Source organism: Cervus elaphus, chromosome 30 (genome assembly GCF_910594005.1).
Source record: "Cervus elaphus chromosome 30, mCerEla1.1, whole genome shotgun sequence".
Lineage (NCBI taxonomy): Eukaryota > Metazoa > Chordata > Mammalia > Artiodactyla > Cervidae > Cervus > Cervus elaphus.
Genome location: NC_057844.1, coordinates 19,685,388 through 19,701,091, shown reverse-complemented (window position 1 = coordinate 19,701,091; position 15,704 = coordinate 19,685,388). Strand labels below are relative to the sequence as shown.

General features: G+C 41.3%; 1 protein-coding gene across 5 annotated transcripts in view; it reads left to right on the top strand.

Moving 5' to 3' along the window:
• The window catches only part of CAB39L (calcium binding protein 39 like), a 91,041-nt gene that overhangs the window by 66,322 nt on the left and 9,015 nt on the right, over positions 1 to 15,704 (top strand). For all 5 annotated transcript variants that reach the window (XM_043892130.1, XM_043892128.1, XM_043892127.1 and 2 more), the window contains 2 exons: positions 4,146 to 4,211; positions 13,631 to 13,774. In XM_043892130.1, coding sequence (XP_043748065.1) covers positions 4,146 to 4,211; positions 13,631 to 13,774 — 210 coding nt within the window. The remainder of the gene's footprint in view (positions 1 to 4,145; positions 4,212 to 13,630; positions 13,775 to 15,704) is intronic.

Below are 15,704 nucleotides of genomic sequence, written 5' to 3'. Positions count from 1 at the left end.
GAGGGTGTGGAGAAAAGGGAACCCTCTTACACTGTTGGTGGGAATGCAAACTAGTACAGCCGCTATGGAAAACAGTGTGGAGATTTCTTAAAAAACTGGAAATAGAACTGCCATATGACCCAGCAATCCCACTTATGGGCATACACACTGAGGAAACCAGATCTGAAAGAGACACGTGCACCCCAATGTTCATCGCAGCACTGTTTATAATAGCCAGGACATGGAAGCAACCTAGATGCCCATCAGCAGATGAGTGGATAAGGAAGCTGTGGTACATATACACCATGGAATATTACTCAGCTGTTAAAAAGAATTCATTTGAACCAGTCCTAATGAGATGGATGAAACTGGAGCCCCTTATACAGAGTGAAGTAAGCCAGAAAGATAAAGAACATTACAGCATACTAACACATATATATGGAATTTAGAAAGATGGTAACGTTAACCCTATATGCAAAACAGAAAAAGAGACACAGAAGTACAGAACAGACTTTTGAACTCTGTGGGAGAATGTGAGGGTGGGATATTTCAAAAGAACAGCATGTATACTATCTATGGTGACACAGATCACCAGCCCAGGTGGGGTGCATGAGACAAGTGCTCGGGCCTGGTGCACTGGGAAGACCCAGAGGAATCGGGTGGAGAGGGAGGTGGGAGGGGGGATCAGGATGGGGAATACGTGTAAATCTATGGCTGATTCATATCAATGTATGACAAAACCCACTGAAATGTTGTGAAGTAATTAGCCTCCAACTAAAAAAAAAAAAAAAAAGAAAAAAGAAAAAAAATAAAATAAAAGATAAAAAAAAAAACAAAAAAAAAACACCAAAATTAGTTAACCCCATAAATATCATTATGCTTAATAGAGTCTTCATGCTAAAAAAATGAAAAAAAAAAAAAAGATAAAAATAAACAGATGACTCTGGGAAGCTATGGAATACCCTACCCATATCCTGTGTTTTCACACATCCAAATCATAGAAATTAAACTATGGCTTTCTTTTTCATAAATTGTTTGCTGCTTTTCCTTTGAGATTAAGAATTATCAATGTAATCATGAAATCAAATGTGATTTTCATATCCTAAAATTATCCAGAGAAAATCCATGGAATCAATTGGAGAACTTTGATCAAAGTGTGAAATATGAAGGGAGAAAAAGATTACTGCCAGATGTATCCAAAAGCTTCAAGACTAAAAGAGAAAAAAAAAAAAGACTAAAAGAGACTCATATATGTTTGAATTTAGGGAACAAACTGTTATTATAGTTTGTTCAGTAACTGTACATGCTGGATGGAATGTTAAAGACTCATTGTTGTTCAGTCACTAAGTAATGTCCAACTCATTGAGACCTCATAGACTCCAGCACTGGAGAGGGCAATGGCACCCCACTCCAGTACTCTTGTCTGGGAAATCCGGTGGACAGAGGAGCCTGGTGGGCTACAGTCCGTGGGGTCCCGAGGAGTTGAACACGACTGAGCAACTTTACTTTCATTTTTCACTCTCATGAATTGGAGAAGGAAATGGCAACCCACTCCAGTGTCCTTGCCTGGAGAATCCCAGGGACGGGGGAGCCTGGTGGGCTGCCATCTATGGGGCCGCAGAGTCGGACACGACTGATGCGACTTAGCAGCAGCAGCAGCAGCAGCAGACTGAACACAGCAGGCTTCCCTGTCCTTCACTATGGAGATAGTGCATGGTTTTCTCAAATTCATTAGATGTAATATTTATAATAAATGAAAATAAGAGGACAAAGATAGCTTATGACAAAACCTGTGTATCAACTCCTCATCTTTTCTATAGAATGAGTGAAATAATGTATTGTGCAATTTGCACTCAAGGATAATAAGCAACAATTTGAGAGACCATAAGCTCATTCTCTTCGACCCTTATTTACCTAAATTTGTCTTTATAGTCACATCTTGTGTAATTTAGTAGTCTCACAGATACTGAGCCTATTGTACTGACCTGAACATTGGCTTCAAGAACTTATGCTCCTTAAACATTTCATATACTTGTTGAGTTTCTTATTTCTTTAGTAGTAAACCTGAAGCTGGAGAACATGATATATGACCTAAAATAATGAAACTGGTAGCCTAGGGGGTCAATAATACCTTATATGCATGTATTTACATTTTTTGCTTACAAGTAAAATTTACCATGATGTTTGTCTGATACATTTAGTGACCCACAAAATCCTTCTTGTGTTCCGTGACAATCAAAATAAATAATAAGTCCTTCAAGTAAAAGAAAAAAAATTACTGTGACTTTAATATGAGCTCCATGATTTTGTTTTCTCAGTTTCTGAATTCTCTCTTGGGCATTCTCATCAGTGTGCACAGCTTGTCCTCATCACTCATACCTGGCATTTGGTCTTCCAAGGACCCTTTGCTTCCCTCCCCAGCCCCTAAACTCTCTTGCTTTCAGTTCTCTGCCAGGCTTGCCCCCCCAACCTAAGTGGCCTCTGAGTGTGCCTATGTGTGACCAGAGGTTGACACTGACCTTTCCCAGCTGCCGGCACTCTGTTCAACTGAGGGGCCTAGACTGTGTTTGATGACCAATCACACTAGGAAACGGGCCCCCATCACCAGCGTCTCCCAGCTTCTGGGGAGCATGGAAGTGCTCCAGAGAGGACAGTTGGGATTCACATGGCCAGCATGTGGCAGAAGTGGCCCTATTCCTCTACCTGTTCGTGTTGTGAATTTGCCAGTTTGATTCTTTATGAGTTGCCAAGTGTCTTCAATCTCTTCTCAAATTCAGTTCAGTTCAATCGCTCAGTTGTGTCCAACTCTTTGCAATCCCATGAACCGCAGCACGCCAGGCCTCATTGTGCATCACCAATTCCCAGAGTCCACCCAAACCCATGTCCATTGAGTCGGTGATGCCATCCAACCATCTCAACCTCTGTCGTCCCCTTCTCTTCCTGCCCTCAATCTTTCCCAGCATCAGGGTCTTTTCAAATGAGTCAGCTCTTCACATCAGGTGGCGAAAGTATTGAAGTTTCAGCTTTAGCATCAGTCCTTCCAATGAATATTCAGGACTGATTTCCTTTAGGATGGACTGGTGGGATCTCCTTGCAGTTCAAGGGACTCTCAAGAGTCTTCTCCAACACCACAGTTCAAAAGCATCAATTCTTCGGCGCTCAGCTTTCTTTATAGTCCAACTCTTACATCCATACATGACCACTGGAAAAAACCATAGCCTTGACTAGACAGACCTTTGTTGACAAAGTAATGTCTCTGCTTTTCGATATACTGTTCAGGTTGGTCATAACACTCCTTCCAAGGAGTAAGCTTCTTTTAATTTCATGGCTGCAATCACCATCTGCAGTGATTTTGGAGCCCCAAAAAATAAAGTCTGCCACTGTTTCCAGTTTCCCCATCTATTTGCCATGAATTGATGAGACCGGATGCCATGATCTTAGTTTTCTGAGTGTTGAGCTTTAAGTCAACTTTTTCACTCTCCTCTTTCACTTTCATCAAGAGGCTCTTTAGTTCTTCTTCACTTTCTCAAAGTGAAAAGACTTTAGCTACCAAAGACTAATAGCTACCAGCAAGCCTGCATAAATGCATTTCTTTAAAATGGCATAAAATGAGTTATCCTGCAGCTCATTAGATGAGTTAATAGATGCTTTCTTTGGGACTTGCCTGGTGGTCTAGAGTTAAGAATCCGCCTGCCCATGCAGGCAGTGTGGGTTCCATCCCTGGTCCGGGAAGATCCCACATGCTGAGGGGCAGTCAAGCCCGTGCGCGAACACTACTGAGCCCATGCACAGCAACAGAGACCCAGCACTGCCAAAATAAGATGAAATAGGTGTTTTAGTCAAAGTGATTTATTGGGAGGACTCAATTACTCCATTTTTCTACTCGATTTCCAATTTGCAGAACTAAAATAAAAGAGGGAAGCATGTCTGTGGTATCACCGCCCTCCTCGTCCCCCAGTTATCTCAGTGAGTAAGTGAGGATGGAGAAGCGGGGAAGCCTCCCCACGGACAAAGGCAGTCCGCCCAGAGATACACAGCACAACCGCTGGGCTGGGCTGAAGGACTGGGGATTTACTTCTGAAGCAAACAGACTTAATCACTTAATTAACAGAGAAATCACTGCTGGGTTTACATTCTTAATATTTCTTTTCTTTTCTTTTCATTAGATTTTTGAAGACTATGAGAAACTGCTTCAGTCTGAGAATTATGTGACTAAGAGACAATCTTTGAAGGTAATGTCAAATTTCTTTAAGTTAGAGTCTCCAGAAGTTGGCATTCTTGTTAGTAAATGACTGGTTTAACAGGGACGAGTAGGAACTTCTCTGGTGGTCCAGTGGTTAGGACTTTGAGCTTCCACTGCAGGAGTCCTGTGTTTGATCTCTGGTCAGGGAACTAAGATCCCTCAAGCCATTCAGCACCACCAAAAAACAAACCAAAAAGTAGTGGGCAAGTAAATACAGCACAATTATTCTCCTTTTTTGTAACTTGAGAAGTATTTTCTATGTTATGACCATGTGTGTTAGTCACTCAGTCGTGTCCGACTCTTTGTGACCCCCATGTAGCCCACCAGGCTCCTCTGTCCATGGAATTCTCCAACAAGAATACTGGAGTGGGTTGCCATTTCTTTCTCCATGGGATCTTCACTCAGAGATGGAACCTGGATCTCCTGTATTGCAGGTGGATTCTTTACCATCTGAGCCACCAGGGAAGCACATGTTATGACAGTACTTTGTAGCAAAACAAACTAAGTGCCCTGCTTCAAATACTTTTTGGAAGTAACAGTATAAGTATTAAGTACACGGTAAGCATAGGATGAGGAGTCTGTGCTTGTGTGTGACCAAACAGCATTTGTGATATGAGATTCTGTCTCCGATGAAATGCCTGTAGAAATGCCTGTCCCTCATCAGACAGGGACCCGGCAGAGTAGAGTCACATCCATCCATGAGGGACCTCCCCTTCCTCAGTGAAGAGGTGCCTGGAGGCAGCCATTTTGCCCACATGAGGAGGGACAGCTCCTGAGGGAGTGGGCATTGGCTGGAGCTGCATCTCTGCCCTTCAGATCCTACTCAGAGCTTCAAAAGAACGTTTTTGGCAGATAATAATTTGTGTTTTGTCAAGCCATTTATATGATGCTTGAGCTTACTAAATATTATCTTATTATATATTATTACTTTATTTATTATTTCCAAAATATATTATTTTTACCTGTTGGCATTATAGAACAATGCACTTGTTTCTAAATATAGGATGCAGTTTTAAGCTAAAGCAATAAATTAAATCTGTCTTGTACCACATATTTGTCAGTTCATTCTGCCCGTGACTATGTCAGCCTTGACCGTGCTCCCCTATACCTGTAGCCTTGCTGCTCCAGCTTTGCCCGTTGAGGGGGAGGTCAGTGGACTATTTCCAGCCAGTCATTCAGTTTCTCCTTGTGGAGAAACCCATACAGCGTGATCCACGTTGAAAAAAAATACCACGGGTGCGCTGCTCTCTGTCCTGGAGGTAAAGTAATGAGACAAAACTCCAGGTAAAGGCCATCTATGCTGTGTTCTCCCGTGTTCAGAAAGCTTGTTAAAGGCAGTTGAAGGGGCTTCCCTGGCAGGTCCAGTGGTTAAGAATCCAGCTTGCAGTTCAGGGGATGTGGGTTCGATCCCTGGTCAGGGAACTAAGATCCCACATGCCGTGGAGCAACTGAGCCCACACACCCCAAGTACGGGGCCCACACTCCATACCTAGACTCACTGTGCCACAGCGAAAGATCTGGCGTGACATAACTAAGACCCTATGCAGCAAATACATTAATTAATTAAAAATAGTTTTAAAAAAGAAGCAGTCAAAGATGAGGGTACATCCTGTTGGGACAGCCTTGTACTCAAAGAAAACTCTGTGTTACAGAGGTAGAGGACTTTGGAAAACAGGAAACAGAGGTGACAATGCTCTAAAGGGCCAAAGTATAGCTAATCGCTCATGAATTTTCCAAGTCCTTCCTCTTTTCAGTGGGAATCTGTCAGATACTGGACCAAAGTAGAGAGGCTGATGTGAACTAAGATGATTGAACAAATTTGGATCAAGAAAGCTGGGGTCATGGGCTTAGAGTTGATCCTCATACTGTTTTCCACAGTGATGAGAATTTGCAGCAGATTTTTCTGAGATTGACAGTCTCTAGGGCCTTAGGCAAAATTACAAAGCTGACATTTTTTTTACCCAGATATCTGCCTTCTTGGACTTCTTCCTGCTTTTCTTTCCCACTGTCTTGTCATTCCGTCCTACGCATGTGCCCTCATTCCCTTCTCAGGATGTTTTCAACCCCCCTGGTCCTATTCCCTTGTTAAGATTTGTAAAATGGTTAGAGCAGAATCCATCACATGGTAAGGACTGGATATATTTGCTAAAGAAAATTGAAGTAAATTTCATTAATAAATATTCTTCATCATTGTCCCCGGAGTTCAGTATCTGGAAGGCACTGATCTATTCTAAATAAATAATTGGGACTAGGGTATGAGTTAGAGGGCTTCCCAGGTGGCTCAGTGGTAAAGACTCTGCCTGCCACAGCAGGATATGCATGAACAAAGCTAATGGAGGTGATGGAATTTCAGTTGAGCTGTTTCAAACTCCTAAAAGATGATGCTGTGAAAGTGCTGCACTCAGTTCAGTTCAGTCGCTCAGTCCTGTCCAACTCTTTGCCACCCTGTGAACTGCAGCACTCCAGGCCACCCTGTCCATCACCAACTCCTGGAGTCCACCCAAACCCATGTCCATTGAGTCGGTGATGCCATCCAACCATCTCATCCTCTGTCGTCCCCTTCTCTTCCTGCCCTCAATCTTTCCCAGCATCAGGGTCTTTTCAAATGAATCAGTACTTCCCATCAAGTGGCCAAAGTATTGGAGTTTCAGCTTCAGCATTAGTCCTTCCAATGAATATTCAGGACTGATCCGCTTTAGGGATGGACTGGTTGGATCTCCTTGCAGTCCAAGGGACTCTCAAGAGTCTTCTCCAACACCACAGTTCAAAAGCATCAATTCTTCGGTGCTCAGCTTTCTTTATAGTCCAACCATATCCATACATGACCATATGCCAGCAAATTTGGAAAACTCAGCCTTGGCCACAGGACTGGAAAAGGTCAGTTTTCATTTCAATTCCAAAGAAGGGCAATGCCAAAGAATGCTGAAACTACCGCACAATTGCACTCGTCTCACAAGCTAGTAAAGTAATGCTCAAAATTCTCCAAGCCAGGCTTCAACAGTATGTGAACCATGAACTTCCAGGTGTTCAAGCCAGATTTAGAAAAGGCAGAGGAATCAGAGACCAAATTGCCAATATCCGTTAGATCATTGAAAAAGCAAGAGAGTTCCAGAAAAACATCTACTTCTGCTTTATTGACTATGCCAAAGCCTTTGACTGTGTGGATTACAACAAACTGTGGAAAATTCTTAAAGAGATGGGAATACCAGACCACTTACCTCCCTTCTGAGAAATCTGTATGCAGGTCAAGAAGCAACAGTTAGAACTGGAAATGTCACAACAGACTGGTTCCAAATAGGGAAAGGAGTGTGTCAAGGCTGTATATTGTCACCCTGCTTATGGAGAGTACATCATGCAAAATGCCGGGCTGGATGAAGCACAAGTTGGAATCAAGATTGCTGGGAGAAATATCAGTAACCTCAGATGTACAGATGACACCACTCTTATGGCAGAAAGCAAAGAACTAAAGAGCCTCTTGATGAAAGTGAAAGAGGAGAGTGAAAAAGTAGGCTTAAAACTCAGCATTCAGAAAGCTAAGATCATGGCATCCAGTCCCATCACTTCATGGCAAATAGATGGGGAAACAATGGAAACAGTGAGAGACTTTATTTTTGGAGGGGCTCCAAAATCATTGCAGATGAAATTGAAAGAAGCATACTCCTTGGGAGAAAGGCTATGACCAACCTAGACAAGATAATAAAAAGCAGAGACATTACTTTGCCAACAAAGGTCCATCGAGTCAGAGCTATGGTTTTTCCAGTAGTCGTGTATGGATGTGAGAGTTGGACTATAAAGAAAGCTGAGTGCCAAAGAATTTATGCTTTTGAACTGTGGTGTTGAAGAAGACTCTTGAGAGCCCTTTGGACTGCAAGGAGATCAAACCAGTCAATCCTAAAGGAAATCAGTCCTGAATATTCACTGGAAGAACTGATGCTGAAGCTGAAACTCCCATACTTTGGCCACCTGATGCGAAGAACTGACTCCTTGGGAAAGACCCTGATGCTGGAAAAGATTAAAGGCAGGAGGAGAAGGGGATGATGGAGGATGAGATGGTTGGGTAGTGTCACCAACTCAGCGGACGTAAGTTTGAGCTAGCTTCGGGAGTTGGTGAGGGACCCGGAGGCCTGGTGTGCTGCAGTCCATGAGGATGCAGAGCCGGACATGACTGAGGGACTGAACTGAACTGGGTTTGATCCCTGGGTCAGTAAGATCCCCTGGAGAAGGAAATGGCACCCCACTCCAGTGTTCTTGCCTGGGAAATCCCATGGACAGAGGAGCCTGGTGGGCTATACTCCGTGGGGCCGCAAAGAGCTGGACACAACTGAGTGACTGATCATACACACGTGCGTGTATGAATTAGACTTTTTCCTACCAGGATGCATTGCTTTTAAAAATCCAAGCGTCTTCACCCAGTAGATGTATGATTAGTACAACCCGTAATACACATTTGGTGGGTAGCAAAGATGAGAAAGACACATTTCTCACCACCCAGCTCTCCACCATCCAGCTTCTCTTCCTCTTTTTACATGGTTCTGCAGCTGGAGATGTAGCACTGTTCCCAGTGACCCTGGCAAAGAGAATCTGACTTTGTACAGTGTCTGGTATGGAAAGTCTCCTTTAAACTCTCCCCTTTTCGGGACTTCCCTTGCTGTCGAGTGGCTAAGACTTTGCCTTGCAATGCAGGTGGTGCAGGTTTGATCCCTGGGTCAGAGAACTAGTTCCCACATGCTGCAACTAAATATCCTGCATGCTGCACGAAAAGACCTGGCACAACAAACAAATGCATTAAAAAAAAAAGGCTCTTCCCTTTCAAACTGACTGTTAACTACTTATTTACAGCTGCCCTGGCCCACTCATAAGGCCTCTTTCTTGTTCATTATTAGTCTACCCACACATACTACATGAGCCACTATTCCTGCCTAAAATCATTTACAGTTGACTTTCTCACAAATATTTGACTTACAACGTGGTAAAACCGAGCACTGGTTAGACATTAAAAAGCACTAGTAAAATGCAGATAAGGCATATCAAGAATGCAAAAATTGTTCAAACCATTATTGAAGATGTCCTTTTTGAATGCTAGATACTAGGCAGAGGTATTGCTTAGATGGTCTTGTATCACTCCATTCACGGAATGAGCTCCTTAAATATTGTTTGCTCTTTTCTTCAACCAAAGAGCATGTTTCTGGGGAATTCCCCCATGCGCTGGTGGGTTTTCCTTTGGGAAATTAGATCTGTGGTAGCAGGTGTCCTGTTTTGATGTAACAATGTTTATATCTCTGGATTCTGTATTATTTTGCACATAGATGTTTTATAATTTTAGAAGACAAGAGAGGTTAGATTATTGTAAGAGTGTATTTATTCACAGTACTCTGTAATTAATAGACTGAAAACTAGGCTATTTTCTGATTCCAAAGTATTTGCTACCTGCTGCTTATTGTTAATCATATTCTAAATTTTTTGACCTATCTTGTGGTGCTTAGATTCCTGGTGTCAATAAGAAGTAATTAACAGAGAAATTCCTTTCACTCACGTGACACAACTTAGGAATTTATTTCTTCTTCAGAAGCCTGGTATTTAATTACTAGCAGGAAAGATTATAATTCAAAAGAAGCTTGGTGGAATTTTGGATTTGGGGATGGTTCTGGTCAATTTCATTAAAATATAAAGTTATTTTTTTTAAAGCTTTCATTATTTCTGCATATGGTACTTGGTTTCACTGTGTGCTATTAAGCCTGTAACATGAAATTTAAAGAAGCAGAAATATGAATTTTTTGTCACTTACTTAGTACAGTATTTCTTTATAATGCTTTCTATTATTATGAAAGGCCACACTTTTTTATTGTCAGTATAAATGAATAGACTAATATCTAATGACTAAAAGAGTCAGTGTTTTTGGCCAAGTGGTTTAACACAATTGCTTGCTTCTGAAAAGTAGTGAAATTATATAAGGAGGATAGATTGATAGAATTTATATGTAGGCATCCCCATGTAATAAAAATCCAAGTGACTTTATCTGAACTTCACTCATAAATGTCACTGCAATAAGTATTTATTGAATGTGTGTGTGCACAAATTTTAAATATTTTAAATGAAATTTCTCTGTGGTCAAAAGACCTTTTGATATGTGTAGGAGTATATGATATATGTGTATATATTATACATATTATATTTAAATAAATATGTATCTACATAGAATCTATAGTTACATAGAAGCTATATATACATGTATGTGTATGTGTGTGAGTGTGTGTATTCTCAATGGCTTCAGTTGTGTCTGACTCTCTGTGACCCCATAGACTGTGGCCCGCCAGGCTCCTCTGTCCATGGAATTCTCCAGCAAGAATACTAGAGTGGGTTGCCATTCCCTCTGCAGAGGATCTTCCCAACCCAGGGATGGAACCTGTATCTCCTGCACTGCAGGCAGATTCTTCACCACTGAGACACCAGGGAAGTCCATGTGTGTGGGTATATATGCAGATAAATATATATGTATGCATATCTGTATATATATCTTTAGAAGCTTCTTGTCAGTTTAGCAACCTAGAATAATTTTTTGAGAGTCTTGGAGCCGTCCCCCTGGAATGTGAACATCTAGGAAGATAGCACTCCTGCCTCTCCATCACAGGAGAATTTAACCTTGGGCCTGCTCTCCAAGCTGTAACCATTTGCTTGTCAGAGCGATAAGAAAAGATTTATTATCCTCTTCATTAGTTGGATAAAAGCAGCTAGGTAAAACAAATGGCTGCTTCCATGGCCGGGTGAATTCAGAGTGGGCTATGAAAGTGTGCTGTCAAGTCCTCTTATAGGGGAAAGAAAAGAAAGTGAAGTCACTCAATCGTGTCTGACTCTTTGTGACCCCTTGGATGCTATGTAGCCTGCCAGGCTCCTCTGTCCATGGGATTTTCCAGGCAAGAATACTGGAGTGGGTTGCCATTTCCTTCTCCAGGGGAATCTTCCCAACCCAGGGATTGAACTCAGGTCTCCTGAATTGCAGGCAGACTCTTTACTGTCTGAGCTACCAGGGGAGGTCTCTTATAGGGGAGTGACCAGTTATCTTTCATCTTGAGACTATAAGTATGTGCTGGATTATAACTGTTTGCCTGTATAAATGAGGCAGGATTGTATGCCTTTGTAATATCTTCTGTGTAGAGTACCTATAGCGTCATGCTCTGGATACACGTATTCAGTAATAAAACTGCTGCCCTTCTTTTCTACACTTTGTGGAGAGGATTCTGTGTTGTTTGGACTTTATTTGCCCCACAGTATCCACACACCTCACACAGGTTGTCAATGCTACTGACGTGAGCAGGATTTGACACATGCCCTTGTGAAGCTTGTATTCTAAAAAAGTTTACCAGTAACTCTGTTCTGCAAAGCAGAATAAGTACAACTAGGAAAAAGGAAAGAGCCCAAAGGCAGGAGAGGAGACTCAGCTGAGGAGAAAAGTTAAGGTTGAGCTATAGAAACAGAAGGTAGAATGTTGGTTATAGGGTGAGGGGCAGGGGGATGGGAGTTGTGGGTCAGAGCTTCTGGTTATAAGATGAATGAATTCTGAAGATCTAATGTACAGCATGATGGCTATAGTTATTAATGCTGTATTGTAGGACTTCCCTGATGGTCCAGTGGTCAGGACCCCAAGTTTTCAATGCAAGGGGTGCAGGTTCCATCCCTAGCAAGGAACTGTGATCTCACAAGCTACACTCTGCAGCCAAAAAAAAAAAAAATTCATAGTAATATTGTAGTGTATGCTTGAAAGTTGCCGAGAGTAGATCTTAACTAGTCTCACCACAAAAAGAGGAAAAGGTAACTACACAAGGTGATGGATGTGTTAATTAAATTGATTGTGGTAAATATTTCACAGTATGTACTCGTATCAAGTCTTCATGATGTACACTTTAAATGTATACAGTTTTGTCAGTTACACCTCGCTAAAGCTGGGGGGAAATTGGAGCAAGGGGAGTGAAGCCACAGAAGCAGAAGAATAAGAAAAAATAAGTGAGGTAGTGGAGGGAGGCATGGAGTAGCAATGAGTCCAGTCACAGTGGGTTTTGTTTTGGGTTTAAAAAAAATATTTTTATTTGTTTATTTGGCTGCACTGAGTCTTGGTTTTGCTGCCACTATGGTGAAAATAAAAGTTCAGCTTTTTCCTGCCAGAGGGTCTTCAACTATTCTCGCTTTTGGCATTTTTATTTTGCTTTGAAGTGTCTTAGTCTGTTTGTGCTGCTGTAACAAAAATACCGTAGACTGGGTGGCTTAAAGGACACACATTTATTTCTCACAGTGTGGATGCTAGGAAGTCTGAGATCAAGGGGCCAGCAGCAGGAAAGCTCCCTGGGGTCTCTTGTGGAGGAGCACCAAACCCACGCGTGGGGGCTCCACCCTCACGTCCTGTTGACCTGCCAAGGCCCCACCTCTAATACCACTGCACTGGGGATTATGATTTCAACATACAGATTTACAGGGACAAAAACCTGCAGTTCACAACATGGAGCAATGCTGCACTTTAGGAATTATTGTCCCCAGAAAATGTTCTGTTTTACTTTTTGATAAAAACTTGCTGTACCTATTAAATTTCATATGGACTCAGGGCCAATGAATTTTTTTTTTTTTCTGGCTCTGTATCAGGTTTTGTCATAAAATTTAGGGAGAAGGTAAGAGTCACTTAATATAGTCTGTTTTTCCAGTAAACTACCAAAGTGTATTTATTCAGATAAGGGAAGTATCATTGTTGGGTCAGTTTTATTATTCTTATCCTATCTCAGTGCCTAAGGAGCAATAAATACATTCGTGAGAATCACATTAAAGCAAGGGACAAAAATTATAAATTAATTTCTGGCTAACTCGCGATGAGAGCTGCAGAGAGAGCTTTGTTTTGTCTGCACTGGGTCTTTGCTGCTGCGTGAGCTTTCCCTAGTTGTGGTGAGCGGGGGCTGCTCTCTAGTTGCGGTAGGTGGCCTTCTCAATGCGGTGGCTTCTCTTGTTGCAGAGCACAGGCTCTAAGCTGTGAGGACATAGTTACCCCGGCACACGTGGGATCTTCCCGCACCAAGGATGGACTCCGTGTCCCCTGCTTTGCAAGGTGGATCCTTAACCACTGGACCACCAGGGAAGCCTGAAAGAGCTTTTTTTTTAAGCTGCAACAATGACTGGCATTAAAAAAAAAAAAAAAAAGACTCAAATGCATTAAGCACTGACTTTAGTAAGACTGTATGAAAAGTTTAAAAATAACAAGGATAACTACAGCTTCCATGCCTGTGCTTTAAGATGCACTTAAGGACTCTGATTTTTTTTTTTTTTCATGTCAACATTCATAACTTACATTTTGTTTTCTGGTGAGAAAGGAGTGGGATATATTTTGAATAAGAGGACTCTCAGATTCTACTTTGATTTTGTGTTTTTCTGTAGCTGCTAGGTGAACTGATCCTGGACCGGCACAACTTTGCCATCATGACCAAGTACATCAGCAAGCCAGAGAACCTCAAACTGACGATGAACCTCCTCCGGGATAAAAGCCCCAACATCCAGTTTGAAGCCTTTCATGTCTTTAAGGTAAACAGCACCCTGCAGAAATAATGTGGGCATTCCTTTTCCAGTTTCAAATGGCGAAATCCCTATTTTGGACCTTCCTTTTGACTCGAGAGAACATGAACTAGGCAGTCTCTTGGTTTTGCATGACTTAGTTAAAATTCTAGAGTTATTTGAATGGATGCCCATTTATTTCAAAAAGATTTGCTGATGAATCTATATCTCGAAATATTTGCATCTTTTTCAGTAAGAAAATAGGTGGATACTGTTTCCCAGAAGTTACTAAGATAATCAGTGATTGAGCTAAAACCCAAACCCTGAGTGTCAGAATTTGAAAGTTTCACTTCTGCCTTAAATGTTCCTTTGAACTTTAAATGAAACTGAAAGAAACACAGTGTACTAACTCTTATTCCTTGCTTAGAAATATTTTAATGCATTTTGAAAGAAAACTAAAAAAAAAAAAAAACTAGTCTATATAATACCTGCTTTTTCGAATATTTTTTCTGTGATGTAAGAGTAATAAAATCATCTCCTAGAAACTTGAAGCAGTAGATTTGTTTAAAAGTAGAGTAGGGGCTTCCCTGGTGGTCCAGTGGGTCAGAATCCACCTGCCAATGCAGGGGACGTGGGTTTGATCCCAGGTCGGGAAGATCTCACATGCCGTGGAGCAGCTAAGCCTGTGCGCCAGAACTGCTGAAGCCAGGACGGCCTAGAGTTCGTGCTCTACAAGAGGAGAAGCCACTGCAATGTGTTTGAGAAGTCCAAGTACCGCAATAGAGAGTAGCCCCAGCTCGCTGCAACTTGCAAACGCCTGTGCGCCGCAATGAAGACACAGCACACCCCAAAATAAATAAAGAAATCTTTTTAAAAGAGTGAAAAGAAAGTGACGTCCCTCAGTCATGTCCAACTCTTTGTGACCCCATGCACTGTAGCCTACCAAGCTCCTCCATCCATGGGATTTTCCAGGCGAGAGTACTGGAGTGGGTTGCCATTTCCTTCTCCAGAGGATCTTCCCGACCCAGGGATCGAACCTGGTTCTCCTGCATTGTAGGCAGACGCTTTACCATCTGAGCCACCAGGGAAGTCAAATCTTTTTTTTTCTTTAAAGTAGGGTAGGTGAGAGAAATCTAATCTATAATCCACTAACCCTGACTTAACTCTTGTAAAGATTTTAGTAAATTTTATTTTCCTGTGCACATATGTAAAGGTTTTTTTCTGCAGCCGAATTCACATTGTACACAGTATTGATACACTAATTTTATCACTTAATGCTATACCATATGTGAACACTAATTCATTGTTGTTATATATAGCTTTTTAAAAGAGTCAATAGTTTTATTGGTATCATAGTTTTTCACTGAGTATATTTACTCTAGTTTACTTAAATATCCCCATGTTGTTTATAGTTAGGCTGTTTTCAATTTGTAGCTACAATGAGCATTTTATGTATCAAGCTAATTTGTTTCCATTCTTAGGATTATTTTCTTAGGATCAGTATCTAGAATAGAATTAAGGGTTGAGAGAGTTCCAACCTCTTTTTTTTTTTAATCTTTGTAAGGTATATTCTGTGATTGAATTTATAAGTCAGAGACACAGCAGTTTTTAATGTATGTAATTGTTGCTTTGAAAGGTAAAAAAAAAAATTTAGTCCATCTTTCAGGCCACCAGATCTTTATTGTGCAAAAAACCACTAGAGCCATTCAAATCCCATATTAATTTATAAATTCTACTTAATTGCATTCAGAATCCTAGCAGTGCCTTTTCTGGAACTTGACTAGCTGATTCTAAAATTTGTATGATAGAGCAATGGCCTGGGATTATCTGTGACAATTTTCAAAGAAAACAAGGTAGAGAAATCCACCCTACTATATATTAAGATTTCCTCTGGATTTATCATAAATGGAAATAATACTGTATTGGCATGGAGATAGATAAAGAGAGCAACAAAACAGAG